A 16,143-nucleotide genomic window follows, 5' to 3' on the forward strand; every position below is an offset into this window, starting at 1 on the left:
CAGCATATAGTTTGTGGGGGTTTTTTGCATTTAATTTACACCCGCTGTCACTCTGTCAGTGTGGTTCTGCAATATTATAGAAAAAGAAAGGGGGAAGCTGAAAGCTCACAAAATTATATAAAATTCCATGAGAAATGGTTGATCGCCACGTTACCATGCATGTTCTGTCTATAAAGTCCCCGTCTAGATCATTGGGGTTAGGTCCAAAGTGAGTTATGGTATCCCAGTTCCCAATCAATCAATCATATATGGCTTCCCCTCCAGCTTCTTTTCACAAAATATTCATCCCGTTCCCAAGCCCTAAACATCAAAAGTATGCTCCTGTTAGATCCCAGATATGTCGTGATGAAGGTATTACTTCTTCTGAATCTTCTCCCCTGTCATCTTCATTTAAATTCTTGCAAGTTTAGCTCACTGCAATTGAGGTTACCATCCCAGAAGCTTAACAGGAATATAATCATATATGCAGTGTCTCCGGTATAATGGCATTGCATGCATGTTTTTTTCCATTCTTTTCATTCCTTTCTGCTAAGTTGGCGCATCCCACTTAACCTTTCTGTTCGTTATAACGAGGATGAGAGATTATGTATAGTTCTTCCAATTGAACCCTCAACCAAACATGGCAAGAAAAACGTTGAACTGGGATAATAATTAAGGGTTTATTTTAAAAACATTAGATATTCAAGATTTCTTATGTGTTTGGGTTTTTTTGCAGGGAACTCAGCAAATATAGTGGACGGAAACCTGAGTGTTCTGAGACAGAGAATTGAGGCGGTGAGGATGAAAGAAAAGCTTCAGACATGCTTCAGACATGAAAAGAGCGGTTGGAACTATAAGGCTGGATATGATGACACGTACAAGAGACGTATTCTGTTGGTCCAATCCTTAAAAGTTGCAGCTTCTGTTGGCAGCACACTTGTCCTTGTCTTCTTCAGTGGCTCTATTTTCATCTTCCTTTACTCTATTCTTATTCAAATTTGTATCCATACTTGAGAAATGGATACTAATTCTTGATGCTAGCTAGTTCTCTCTCTCTCTCTATTTATATGTATGTATTTGTCTTCTTGTACACGCTGTTGTGGTTACTAGTCAAAAGGGTTTCAGATCATAAGAAAGTAATTTTAGTTCAAAATTTCAGATCATTAGTGACGTATCACAATTCTTTCCAAGTGTAGGCAAAGTAAAATTAATCCCATAAAATGATAATGAGAAATCTGCAAGGACATATACATGATCAAAAAGTATATAAAAAAAGGTTACCATCGTGCGTATCCCATGTTTAGAAGACGAGAAGAAATTTCTAAAAAAAACTATTTGGTACACGTACAGATATGATGTAAGGTTTCATGGGTTGCATCATCCTACTCCTGGAGATGCCAAAAGTTGGTTTGCTGTTGTAGTTTTTATGTATGAAATTCCAATTTAAGGTAAACGACCAGATAATACTACGTACTACTACTACTACTACTACTTGTCATCTTCTTGGCGCAGTGGATTCAAATACTAAGGAACCTACGAATTCAGGGTTTGAGTGGGCCAATGACAGGAGGACAGAAATCCCAGATGATGAATATACACCAGCTGTTTTGCAGAATACGTGGAAACTCCTGCTTGATCTCTGTAAATTTTTTATGTTTTAGAAGCATCGTTTTCATGTTGCCTAACATGCACAAAGGGAAAGATTAATTTTTTTTTTATGTTCTTCAAAATTTGTGGATGCCAAACTGAAGCTGTGGAATATCTTGTGTTGGTTTCGGGTTTTCTATGTATTCTACGTGTCAAGTCCCATAAACCTGTACAGGCCAGTGCTCAGGTGGTAGAGCTAGCAACAAATGAATAGACACATGCAGTTGTAGCATAGCACAGACGGATGTATAAAATCTATTTTGATGATGGGAATTTCCCACTCACATAGGACCAAGAGTTCTTAAAAAAAAAAAAAAATTTTTTTTTATGGGTTCGAAAGTTTTCATAAATAAAATACATTTTTTTAAAACTTTCCTCTTTTAAGAGGTGAAAATAGTTTCTTTTTTTCAGGGCTTCGCGGGGGGGTTTGGATTTAATGAGAGAATGAACTTCGTTGGTATACTTGTAATTTAGATTTGGAAACTACTCACGATGACTTCTAAGGCAGTCTTTACTTAATTCTCCAGTAAGATGTTCTTATTTCGTGTTGGCAGTCAAGGAAAAACTCTTTCGTTAGTTTTTTTTTTTTTGGTTGTTTTTGACATTTATTTTTATTTAACGAGAGAAGAAAGAAATCAAGAATGAGCTTTGCCTAGGGTTAATTGATCAATTGAAAAGACTTTGCATTTCTTATTTATATATTCTCTAGCATCTAGCATATAGTAGTAGTGTCTTTTTGGGAAAAAAAATGACAAAAGTGATTATTGGTGTTGGTGTATGGTAGCCGAAGATGTTGATCGTCGAACCCACACCCAAGCCAAGGGCATCTCTCAGCTGCGGCCAGCCAACAATCATCATGCATTTCAGATTACTTTCTTCTTTCACCACACAGTTGATATTTCCTGCCGTCGTTCGAACTAAAACATGACTTCCGGTGCTGCGGAGCTCATCTATGTTAAAATTGGGAGAAGGGTAAGTGATAAACTCTCTAGCCTCTCCAGGAATTAATAGTTGGTTTCTGTCACTCCTGTGCACTGTCTTTCGGACCAAAAAACTCGGGGGATTTCCCACGTAGTCCCCCATTTGAAAGAGATTGTAAGGAAAATTAGGTCTCTGACTACACAAATGTTGGTCCAATCCTTAAAAGTTGCAGCTTCTGTTGGCAGCACACTTATCAGAAGGGCAAATGAACTTGTATATTGAATAAGATGTTGGAATCTATTAAATAAATGTCAGCTCTTTGTTGAATTATCAGCTTTGCATTAAACGATTTATATTGCCAGGAATATTTGCTTTCAATTTTGACATCTTTTTTATTTTACAATTATAAAAGGCAATGCTTTGAATTGAACTAGACTTTACATGCAACTGTGGCCATATATATGACTATCTCCAATGACCACGTACAACCAACTTTGAATAAGAATAAAGGAAGATGAAAACAGAGCCACTAACTTTGAATAAGAATAAAGGAAGATGAAAACAGAGCCACTGAAGAAGAGCACTCACTATCTTTTTCCCTTGTATCTCATTAAAGCCCTTCCCTTGCAAAGTTGCTAGGAATTCATTATACCACTTAAGTTTGACGAAATTTTAATTAATAAACATATGTGAATTGACACAAAGCGTCATTTGGATCGAAATTTCCAGTTTTAAGTGTTTAGTTGAACTGGTAAGTTGAATTGGTAAGTTGGGTCTATTTTAGAAGGCCAAATTCAAATTCACCTTTTTTTTTTCTAATGCACCCAAACCATTTCATGGTCAAGAATAGAGTGCACAGAAAGATCACTCGGGTAGTAACTCTTTTGTAACAAACCTTATGCTATCAAGCTAGAAATGAAATTAAATACTGCTTTTGACAAAAAAAGAAAAAAAGTGGCAAGGAATAAATTATGATGTTTCCGCTATGGCAGTATTTTCGTCTACATATTCAGGATCCTTTATTAGTTGAAACCGAGAAGCTTTGAGGCAAAAAATTAATTATTGCTTTTTGATTAAAGTTTTTTTTTTGGGTATTATTTGAGATTATAGCTGATATATATAATCAAAGGCCTCCTTCAAAAGGCCCCTTGAAATGCAAGTGACCTTCCAGACAAAAGTGTTGTTGGATTTTTGGTACAGAATGTACGAAGATTTTGTTTTTGTTATTTAGTTTTTATCTATAACCCTCTTGATAAGAGTGAACATCGCCTTATTAGCTCTGATGGTAGAAATTGAGGAATTGAGAACATACCTGTAAACCGTGTTCAATTTGTGTGCATTTGGCTTTGAAATAGTTATTGGTTATTCGGCCTTAAGAAAATGTGGGGACTATTTAATGCAAAAGAATGCTTTAAAGCCACAAATTAACTAAATGGAGTGAACACAAAACCGGTAGTTTAATACTTCAATATATTATCTCCATTGATCCAAATTTTAGAGTTGATGAAAGTACATAAATAGTCAACATTTTTATTTATCTTTAGATACTCAAACATCCCTTCTTCATTTGCTGGCCTTCTCCTTAGCATGCAGGTCAGAAAAGTAGCCCTTTGGATCGTTTTCAAAGCCAGGCCTTGATATATACGCACCATCACCACCCGGAGCCTTCATGATCAGATCATTGTTGCCACCTTTGTTAGTCCCACCACCACTGCTATTGCCACCACCAGTTCCTGCTGCACCTGCTCCAGTTTCTTTGCTGCAGCCCTTGTTATCCATCTCCAAATGCTCTTCAATCTTGATCACATAAACAATAGTAGTAATTGTTGAAGTTATTACAATTATGATGCCGATACTTCGATTGGATGATGAGTGGGGTTTATATAGGCATAATTTGATTAGATGTATTTAATTTCTACACTTGAAATGATAAATTTTTCTTGTGAATTTAAGAGTCAAATGCATGACTGCATGGGGAAACTAATTTGACTACACAGATTTTTTACCATATGACATCTAATTCAAGGAATTTGTACTCTTTTTTCGAGATATTTGTGGATAAAGATTAACCCTTAAAATTCTGAACGTCATTCCCTCGTAGCTTTCTGTTCAATCTATAGTCCAACTAAGAATCTGAAAAACGAATTACAGATCATTAGGGAATTTATATTATAAGGTTCCCGGAAGAAAAGGGAAAAAAATTTATTTTCCATATGCTTTTATCTGTGTAATAATCTTTAAAATTTTCGAAAAATTCATTTTGTGAAATATGAGAGACTGTGGATCGGATTATGTGAAATTTAATTTGACAATTTTACGTCTAAAAAATAATCATGTGTAAAGTACGTGGTCGATTCCGACTAAAAACTATTCAAAAACTTAGGTAGGGATCAAATTTGACCAATGTAAATTTGTAAGAAACGTAAAATTACACTTTTAAAAGTAAGAGACAAAAAAGTCATAATACAAAATATAAGAGACGTTTTGAATCATTTTTCTAACATTTTTTAAGACTTTACTTTTGTAAGGAGGGAAACAAGAATTTTCTAAGACCTTATAAGATGTTTTGTACTTGTAGATAGTTATGCATGGCAGTGAAGGTGAAAAACTTTTTCTTTGGTTTATTTATTTGTTTAATGCGCTTTGATGGTAACAATTGAAATTTGTAGTGTCATACTTCTGATTTAAATTTTACTATTCACACTTACTAAGGCAGTTTTAATTAATTCCCACGAGATGGTATTGCTTCGTGTTGGCAGTCAAGGAAAAACTTTTTTCGTTAACATTCTTTTTCATATTCATTTAAAGGGAAGACTAATCTTTGCCTAGAATTCATAGAATTTAAAGACTATGCATTCTCTAACATCTAATAGTAGTGTCTTTAATGGAAAAAACGACAAAAGTGACAAAGTTAACATGTAATTGCAAGTGACAAAGTTAACATGTAATTGCTCAGTGACAACCATCGAAATTGATCGAATGGAAGGTCAGGAGATCAAACCTTGCATTCCACCATGGGCCTCGAAAAATGTGGCAAGCCAAGGTTCAGTCCCCTCCGGTTTCGTATACATATATATACTATGATCTAAAACTTAATCAAACGAGTCGGAAGTGCTCTCCAAATTAAACTATCTTTCCAATAAATTCCATTGCTTTTTATGGAGTAATTGCTAAAGAAAAAAAATACCAAAATTGGAAAGCAAAAAATCCACTTACTACAGATAGTTTAATACTTCAATAAAATTTTCGTTGATCCAAACCATATGGAGCTGACAATTCAACATAGATCTGATGTTTATTTAAAAAATTCTAACATTTTGTTCAATGTAAAAGTCCATTTGTCCCTCTGACTACCATGTACGCCCGAAATGTAGAGCTGAGGATTTGCCTCAAATCCGGCTCTTGAAATATATGACCTATCATCACCCGGTGCTTTAATATATCCACCGCCGGCACCACCATTGCCTCCGCCCTTAGACAAACCACTGCCACAAGAACTTCCGTTCCCTCCTCCGTTGTCTCCACCGCTGTTGCCACCAGAACTGCTACCTTTGCCACCCATTCTCAAGTTGCCATTTAGGTAACAAGTTTGAAGTAATGCAGTAGTATAAATTGTGGTTCATTATCCAGATGATTATATCTCCCATCCTACTCCCAGACAAAAAAAGGCAACGATTCGTAAGTAGGACGCTGAGTTAATTTTGTTAACCAGTGTTTTATTTTGGTTAAGATATTTATCATTCATGCTCTAGGATTAGAAATTTCAATTTAATCAATTTAATTTGATCATAGAGCAGCCGCTACAAAAATCCTTTTTGGTTTTATCCAATTCAAGTTCGTAAAATTACACTAACCTCCCCTGAAGTTAAGGTTTTGGTAACAAAATCAGTCAAAATTAGAAAAAAAAAAAGGCATTAAAAAATTACTTTGAGAAGAGAGATAAAACTTTTATTCAACAAATACCCTTTATGCTTGTGTACAACTTGTATTGTAAAGGAATGAAAAACATATTAATAAAAGCAAGGGAATGTAAGCATAAATAGCAAAGAACCAAAAATAAGTACCAACTAACTTTCTCTACAAAGTTAGATCAACAGCTAGTGCATTGGATTATAATGGCTATTTTTTTATCTTTAACATTTTGCATATAAAGGCAACAAGGAGTATTAAGATGGATCTCATTTTCAGTTCAAGCAGCAAAATTTGAGGTGGAAAAACAGTGATTTTCTGTAGATTTCGCAAGTTGAAGGTAAAGTGTAGGTGCAGAAGCTATAGCCTTGTCAAACTACAGGAGGAAATCATAAAATTCATCCACAATCTTTAGCATCAAAAACAAATATTGCAAGTTTAATTGTAAGGCAACTGTGAAGATTTTTAAAAGTACAAAATATCCAGAAAAATTACTATTTGGTGTATCAATTTTTAAGAGTGAACAAATATTTGGTATATCAATTAGCACCATTTTGAAATTGCAAGTTATTGCTCATCATTTGAAAAGTTTTCTAATAGCTATTTTCATTAATTAGTTATTAACAGTTAATTACTACCCTAATTACTTAATTGCTAGATGTTAGTTTCCAATAAGACATAATATCTTAGGGTATATGAGTAATTTTCCTCCAATAAAACACTATAAAGGAGGCAAGTGTTATTTTGCAAATCTCAAGGGAGGCTAGTGAAATTGTTAGAAACCTCAAGAGAGGTTTATGAAATTATCCTAAAAATAATAGAGAGACACAAGAGTAGTATGACAATTTACTATGCCACCGAATTCAAGTGACAAGGACTGGCTTTGAGAACGATCCGAAGGGCTACCTTTCTAATCTAAATGCCTATCCCTAAACAACATGTCTATGCAAAGATAATACTCCCTCCGTCCCACTTTGATAATCCTGTTTTTTTTTTTTACACAGTTTAAGAAAAAGTAGTTAACTTTGTTGTAAAAGTAAATTTAGATTGCTATTTTCCTAAAATACCCTCACATTAAATATGGTACAACTTTATGGAAACTTGAATTGATGGTAAAAAAAGAATCAACTCTTATTAAATGGGGTAGGTTTATAATAACAACTACTTACATTCAATAAGGGTATATTAGGAAAATTAAAATACAACTACATTCTTCAATTGGAAAGTGGACTACAATTTGGGACAGATGAAAAAGGAATACATGACTATCAAAGTGGGACAGAGAGAGTAATGATTTGGATACCATTTTTGTCTTAATCATCTAATTACCTGTCACATGCAGGGCTAAGCTAATGATATGCCATTGGAACTTGGAAGGATTCAGCATAATTAAAGATAAATATGACATTAATGTCAATCTAATGCAGAGTCTACAAATTCAAACTGGTGCCAGGGCATATGATGAAGAATAGGATGATGACAATTTTATGGATGGAACATGGATTGAAAAGTTCGGTTTCAAGACAAACTTAGAATTCAAGGGACAAATAAAATCATATGTAAATTTTGTTCATTTTTTTTTCTCTTTATAGCTATACAAATTCAACAGAGAGCAGGTCCAAATTGCGAGTACAAAATTGTATACTTTCGTGACTCGCATAGAAACTATCAGTGATTGAATACGGTTAACAAACCACTGAGCCTAGCTCCCTGGCCACCAGGGAGGGACTCAAGTCCTTCCTTGGACTGTAGATGGCGGGTTCAAACCCCCACTTGTAATAAAAAAAATCCATGGCTCCATCTTTGGTCTAGTCAGGTTTGCACACCTACTAGTTCCTAACACACAAGCCTCCTTAGACTCACTCTTCCTATAGATTAGGATAGAATAACAAAATAGTACTCCCTCTCTCCTATTTTGATAGCTTTTGTTTTATTTTTCAAATAGTTTAAAAAGTTAATTAACTTTATCTAAAGTGTGCATCTAGTCTATTATTTCCTAAGATACCCCTTACATTAATATTAATAGTATAACTAAACATTATACCTTTACATTAATGGTAATGGTAACAACAATATTGATGAAAAGTTGCACTATTCAAGGCATGAATCGAAACAATTAATGAATAAAGTAGGTTATATTCACTGATAATAAAGTACATTAAATAAGGACATTTTAGAGAGGTTAAAAGTTAATTATATTTTTTTAACTGAAAAGTAGAATATAATTTGGGACGAATAAAAAAAGGAAAACCAGAATATCAAAATGAAAAGTCCTACTGACAACTGCTAGAAGAAAACTTCTCAACTCGTCTGCCTCCACAGATCGAATAAACTAAACATTTTCCTGGTATCAGATTCCCGCAAGAATCTATATATATATGATCAAGAGAAAGGTAAGTGATGAATGGACATGGGGATTTGGGAAGGCAACATCAAGAACAAAGGCATCAAATTCAACAGCCATTAGCACCTGGAACCATATCTAAACTACTTAAAGCCGCGAAGCCTGATGAATAGTTGATTGTGCCGGTTTTGCTGTGGTTTCGCGGCTCATTTTGTCCTTTTTGGTCCTTTCGCAGCTCCCCTACAGCCGTTTTGCCTGCTGCTGCCTTTTTGCTCATTTCTGCTTTTATTTTCTTCTTCCAATTCTGCCCTTCTCTTGGTTTCTTTGTAATTTTGTGTTCAATTTTGTCCTTTTGTTTGCTGCCCATCCTTTGTTGGTTCAATTGTTATCCGAGGCTTTTGTTTGCTGTTCATCTTTCGTTCCTGCAATTGTTATCTGGCACTATTGACAAAAATTTGCCGCTCCAACTGTTATCTGATCGTTTTGTTTCCTGTGCATCGTTCGTTGCTCCAATCTTTGTCGGGCTCTATTCACAAAAATTACAGATACTAATTTATGAATTTTATTAATTAACTTCCTTCAACATATATAATTTCTTTCTTTAACTTTGTATTAATCTTTCCTTTTTCAAAATATAATTTCTTTTGCTCTTTTATATACTAAGAAAGATATTAATTTTCAAAAAATTATGCAAATCAATAAAAATTCTATATCCACCTAATATATACACAACAGTATAACTTTTATGTATTACATTATTTATTTGTTGGCTTTTACTAAGATATTGATTAATCGATAAATAAATTACTTCATCATCAAATAAGTATTTATTCATATATGCTATTCAATGAAACATTATTAATTCTTGATATCAATGACAAAACCGGCTCTCCAAAATTGTGTTATCTTTAAATTTTATAATCTTATTAATTGCCAAAAGATTAATGCAAGTATTATCTTTTCCAAGAACATTTACTTACAAATCAATCGATCTAATACTCATTGAATATATATCCATATATATAAATCGATTATGGTGTTTTGTATTAATGCAGATCAATGAAAATCATATATGTTTAGCATGCATCTAATATATATAAATTAATAATACTACTTTGTATTAACATATAATAAGTGTTATTTATGTGAAATAATTATAATTTCGACACTATTTCTATGTTTATAATTTTCCATCCTTCTTTATATTTATCCGCTTATTTATTAACTTACTTATTTATTAACTTTGTCAAAAGTGTGTGTATTGAAAAAAAATATTAAATATCAAAAAATTATGCAGGTTACTAAAAATCCTATGTATATCTAATACATACTAACGAATAAAAATTCTATATGTATCTAATTAATATATATAAATCGATTATGTTGTTTTGTATTAATGCAGATCAATGAAAATTATATGTGCTTAACCTATATCTAATATATATATTAATAATACTACCTTGTATTAACATATAATAAGTGTTATTTATATCAAATAATTATAATTTTGAGACTATTTGTATATTTATAATTTTCTCTCCTTCTTTATATTTATCCGCTTATTTATTAATTTTGTCGAAAGTGTGTGTATTGACAAAAATATTAACTATTAAAAAAATACGTAAATCACTAAAAATGCTATGCACGTCTAATACATAAAATAGCCTTCTTTTTATGCTTATTCGCTTATTTATTAATTTTCCCCAAAATATATATATTAGCAAAAATATTAAATATGAAAAAAAATGTAAATTCCTAAAAATCCTACGTACATCTAATATATGCAAATGAATAAAAATTCTAGGTATATCCAATCAGTATATATAAATCAATTATACTGTTTCGTATTAATACAAACCAATGAAAATCGTATGTACTTAATATGTATCTAATGTATATAAATTTAATTAATTTTCTCCAAAATGTATATATTAGCAAAAATATTAAATATGAAAAAAATATGCAAATCGCTAAAAATCCTACGTGCATCTCTAAAATGTCTATATTAACAAACATATTAAATATCAAAAAACATGCACGTTGCTATATACACAAACATATTAATCAATATATATCAATATATATAAATCGATTATGGTGTTTTGTATTAATGCAGATCAATGAAAATCATATATGTTTAGCATGCGTCTAATATATATAAATTAATAATACTACTTTGTATTAACATAAAATAAGTGTTATTTATGTGAAATAATTATAATTTCGACACTATTTCTATATTTATAATATTCTCTCCTTCTTTATATTTATCCGCTTATTTATTAATTTTGTCGAAAGTGTGTATATTGACAAAAATATTAACTATTAAAAAAATATGCAAATCACTAAAAATGGTATACATGTCTAATACATAAAATAGCCTTCATTTTATGTTTATTCGCTTATTTATTAATTTTCCCCAAAATATATATATTAGCAAAAATATTAAATATGAAAAAAATGCAAATTCCTAAAATTCCTACGTACACCTAATATATGCAAATGAATAAAAATTCTAGGTGTATCCAATCAGTATATATAAATCAATTATACTATTTCGTATTAATACAAATCAATGAAAATTGTATGTACTTAATATGTATCTAATGTATATAAATTTTATTAATTTTCTCCAAAATGTATATATTAGCAAAAATATTAAATATGAAAAAAATATGCAAATCGCTAAAAATCCTATGTGCATCTCTAAAATGTGTATATTAACAAACATATTAAATATCAAAAAAACATGCAGGTTGCTATATACACAAACATATTAATCAATATATATCAATATATATAAATCGATTATGGTGTTTTGTATTAATGCAGATCAATGAAAATCATATATGTTTAGCATGCATCTAATATATATAAATTAATAATAGTACTTTGTATTAACATATAATAAGTGTTATTTATGTGAAATAATTATAATTTTGACACTATTTCTATGTTTATAATTTTCCATCCTTCTTTATATTTACCCGCTTATTTATTAACTTACTTATTTATTAACTTTGTCAAAAGTGTGTGTATTGAAAAAAATATTAACTATCAAAAAATTACACAGGTCACTAAAAATCCTATGTATATCTAATACATACTAACGAATAAAAATTCTATATGTATCTAATCAATATATATAAATCGATTATGCTGTTTTGTATTAATGCATATCAATGAAAATTATATGTGTTTAACGCATATCTAATATATATAAATTAATAATAGTACCTTGTATTAATGTATAATAAGTGTTATTTATATCAAATAATTATAATTTTGAGACTATTTGTATATTTATAATTTTCCTTCCTTCTTTGTATTTATCCGCTTATTTATTAACACGCTTATTTATTAATTTTGTTGAAAGTGTGTATATTGACAAAAATATTAACAGTTAAAAAAATACGCAAATCACTAAAAATGCTATGCACATCTAATACATAAAATAGCCTTCTTTTTATATTTATTCACTTATTTATTAATTTTCTCCAAAATATATATATTAGAAAAACTATTAAATATGAAAAAATATGCAAATTCCTAAAAATCCTACGTACATCTAATATATGCAGATGAATAAAAATTCTATGTGTATCCAATCAGTATATATAAATTAATTATGCTGTTTCGTATTAATACAAATCAATGAAAATCATATGTACTTAACATGTATCTAATATATATAAATTTAATTAATTTTCTCCAAAATGTATATATTAGCAAAAATATTAAATATGAAAAAATATGCAAATCGCTAAAAATCCTACGTGCATCTAATATATGCAAATGAATACAAATTCTATGTGTATGCAGTCAATATATATAAATTGATTATACTATTTCATATTAATACAAATGAATGAAAATCATATGTACTTGACATGTATCTAATATATATAAACTTAAAATTAAATCAATCCAATATTTATTGATTCAAAAAACAATTATTCGATCAATAAATACAAATATATGATTCTAAATTTATAATTTCAAATTGTTAAAAATCATTAATTTGTATATATTATATTTATGAATTTATATTCTTCACTATATTTCTTTTCTTTTAGTTTTTCAATACTAAACTCTTCCACTATCTAACACACGATCTTGAATCTTTGGTGAGTTTCATACAAATTACATTCCAATCAATATAATTCATGCACTACATTGCTACTCTCATTTCATAATACAACTACGTTTTTTCCCTATTTTCTATCTCAGGTACTCATTGGTGATATACCCTCGCATATACAAACAAACAACATAGGAGTTATCAATTACTATCATACTAAAACTCGATGGATCTTTCAGCTAGAAGGAATAGAAATAACAGAAGGTTGGCCAATATTCGCACAAAAACACTTCTTACATGAAGGAAGTGTCATCCTGTTCACTCTACTCAATGAAAACAATTATCATCTGCAGCTCTTCAGCAGAGACTTTATCCAACAATCATAATTAAACGTGTCCACTATAACTTCTTGCACATAACAATTATCTATTCCCTAAATTTTCTTTATTCTACTTCCACTTATATTTAACAATATAAAAATAAACATATCGAAATTATTTCGAATTATTAATTTATCTCAACTATTAAAAAATGATTTACATTCCATTAATTTAAATAATATTTACATCCTGTTACTCTTAAAAAATTAAATACAAATCACAACAATATTACTATATCTATTTATAAATATATTAATCCAATATATTGTTCCTCTATTTATTATTCCAACTCTACTATCATATAAAACACTCTAAACATTAATTATTAAATAAATCTTACATTATCCTTAAACAATCAATAATGGGCACCCCGCGAAACTCGCGGGGCACAATGCCTAGTATAAATATAACGTACATAACACGTAGGGGAAAAGCAAAAAGAGAGAGCAGAAACATCCAGTGAAGGGGATATTTGTGGGAATGTCCAATTGGTTAAGACTCTTGTCACATTTGTGGCCATTCAATTCTTTCTATCTTGTTTCAGAATTCTAACCTCTCCCCCTAAAAGAACAAACAACAATACGCATACTCTGTTTTAAATTGGTAAGAAGAAGCGACAATCCAATGGAGTAGTAGCAACTATCAATAGAAGATGTTCGCTGAAAAGATCATAAAATGTCCAGCCTAAACTCCAACACCGTAAGTATTGTGAAAATCCGAGATTGAAACGGTTGTCAATATAACCGTGTCCAACGGTTTCGCAAATTTCATTAAAATGTAAATACATTTATTTAAAAATAAATTAGTTTAAATATAAACTAATTCATTTTATTTAGACCTCAGATATATCGTTAAAATTGGTATATATATTGTAATTTGAAAGTGTAATATTTTTTCTCCTCTTGACCAAAAGACTCTTGATTAAATAACAGGAGGATTTAAACAACGGGAGGAAAAAATTGGCCCATCTATTAGACGTTTCATCTTGGACCTAGTATCCATTTGGACAAATAAAACCCCACTTCATATTCCCCCTTGGGACATTCAAATGGAGCTCTCTTACTGGACCAGTCCAAAATAAAGTTTCTGGACAATTACCTTATAGTGGCAAAAGTATTAAGTTACACACTCTGAATCCTATATCTATCGAAAACTAGTCCCTAGCCCAAATAGTTGTAGTGTTCGTTTTGAAATCGAATTTGTGACTGAGTAAAACATGGAAGGATTTAAATGACAAGGCATAAAATTAGGACACTTAGCTTATTATGGCAATAATATTTCTAGGTGATACTCAGAATCCTCAATGAACTGAAACCGAGATCCTAGCCTAAATTGTAGGGCTTTACTTTCAAAATTGTCCTTTTAAGTCTCTCTACGGATTGAATTGGCTCGTAAAACCTAGCACAGTGACACAAACTTTGAAGCAAGAATTTCTTCAAAACAATATACGAAAGAAAAGAAAAGTTCTTGGGAGTGAGTTTAACATCGAGAGAGGAAGATGGCAGAACTCCCAATTGAGATAGTGACTAACGTACTATCAAGGCTTCCATTGAAAGCCCTCTTCAAATGCAAGTGTGTCTGCAAGACATGGTGCAACTTACTATCGGATTCTTGGTTCGTGAAATTGTGGGAAACTAAATGGAGAAAACTCCGTTTCTTTTACGTAGAAGATCTAGCATGTTCCCGTGATGGAAATCGCTGTACCCTCCAATTTACATCCGCAGATGAAGAAGGCCGCAGCATTGTGCAAGAATTCACCAAGGAAGGAAAATACTATATGCCTAGAGGAAAACACTATACGGATAGAGGACTGAACATGGTGTTGGCCCCCTGCAACGGCCTACTGTGTATTTACAGAAGATACTTTTTATTGGGGATGATTGGGCCTTTTCATTTATGTAATCCTATAACTCACCAATTTGAAATACTCCCAGAGTGCTCTCCACAAACATGGGGCCATGCAATTGGTTTTGGACATGTACCTTCTACGGGAGAGTACAAAGTTGTGAGGATATTCACTGCAGAATTTGTGCACGGAGACGACATAGACGGTGATTTCGGTTGTGAAATCTTTAGCATTAAACGTGAAGGTAATTATTATTCATCATCAGATTCTTGGAGAGTCATTAATCGATCCAAGTGCCCATATCCAATTCGTAATACCGCTGTTTTTGTTAATGGACGTCTTCACTGGGTAGTCAATACTGAATGTCGTTTTCCACCAGATCATGACAATGCCATAATTTTCTTCGATTTGGCTAGTGAAACTTTTGGGTATGTCCCCCATCCTCCAGATTACCAGCATGAACAAGAAAGTTCCATTTATGTGTTGGATTTGGCAGGTACCCTTTGCCTACTTGACTTTGATGAAAATCTGATTCGACTATGGATGCTTGATGATTATGACAAAGGCATCTGGGCCGAAACACATAACATCATGTTAGACCCTCTGCCTTTGGAAGACGGTATAAGCTTTAAATTTATGGCGGGCAGGGAATTATTGATGGCACCTTGGCATTGTAAATACAGACTCTACTACAACATTGACACGCGAACTTTTAGAAGAGTTGAAAAGCCTGAGCCTGCAGGATCTCATGGGTGGACTTTTGGATACTACTGGGAAAGCTATGAAGATCTGATGGAAAATCACAAAGTACTAGCATTATGTTAGGAATCTTGGAATTCTTTTCATTTTTTTCCCCTAGTTTATCGACTTCTGCTTGTTCTTGGAATTCTTTTCATTTTTTTCCCCTAGTTTATCGACTTCTGCTTGTTCTTTTTTTTTTTCCTCCTTTATGAGGATAGCAATACACTTTTGCCTTGTTTAATATATATTTCAATTCTAGTGTTCAATAATATTTTTTCCAATTTACTTACAAATC

At 31.6% G+C, this 16,143-nt stretch overlaps 3 protein-coding genes across 3 annotated transcripts; 2 read left to right on the forward strand and 1 right to left on the reverse strand.

Annotated features, from left to right (window-relative positions):
• The first annotated feature begins 226 nt into the window (after window positions 1-226).
• Window positions 227-1,089, forward strand: LOC113751100. The gene is made up of 2 exons (XM_027294967.1): window positions 227-351; window positions 716-1,089. Exons 1-2 carry the CDS (start codon window positions 249-251, stop codon window positions 991-993), a joined length of 381 nt encoding a protein of 126 aa, XP_027150768.1. The 5' UTR covers window positions 227-248; the 3' UTR covers window positions 994-1,089.
• A 3,021-nt stretch (window positions 1,090-4,110) lies between these two features.
• Window positions 4,111-6,109, reverse strand: LOC113752535 (loricrin-like). The gene is made up of 2 exons (XM_027296649.1): window positions 5,936-6,109; window positions 4,111-4,344 (listed from the first exon to the last, which is right to left on the reverse strand). The coding sequence occupies exons 1-2, from the start codon at window positions 6,107-6,109 to the stop codon at window positions 4,111-4,113; spliced, it is 408 nt and encodes a 135-aa protein (XP_027152450.1).
• Window positions 6,110-14,759: 8,650 nt separating this feature from the next.
• Window positions 14,760-15,932, forward strand: LOC113752536 (F-box protein At5g49610-like). Its single transcript, XM_027296650.1, has one exon. The coding sequence runs from the start codon at window positions 14,760-14,762 to the stop codon at window positions 15,930-15,932; it is 1,173 nt and encodes a 390-aa protein (XP_027152451.1).
• The last annotated feature ends 211 nt before the right edge of the window (window positions 15,933-16,143 follow it).

This window comes from Coffea eugenioides, chromosome 11, assembly GCF_003713205.1.
Source record: "Coffea eugenioides isolate CCC68of chromosome 11, Ceug_1.0, whole genome shotgun sequence".
NCBI classification, from domain to species: Eukaryota; Viridiplantae; Streptophyta; class Magnoliopsida; order Gentianales; family Rubiaceae; genus Coffea; species Coffea eugenioides.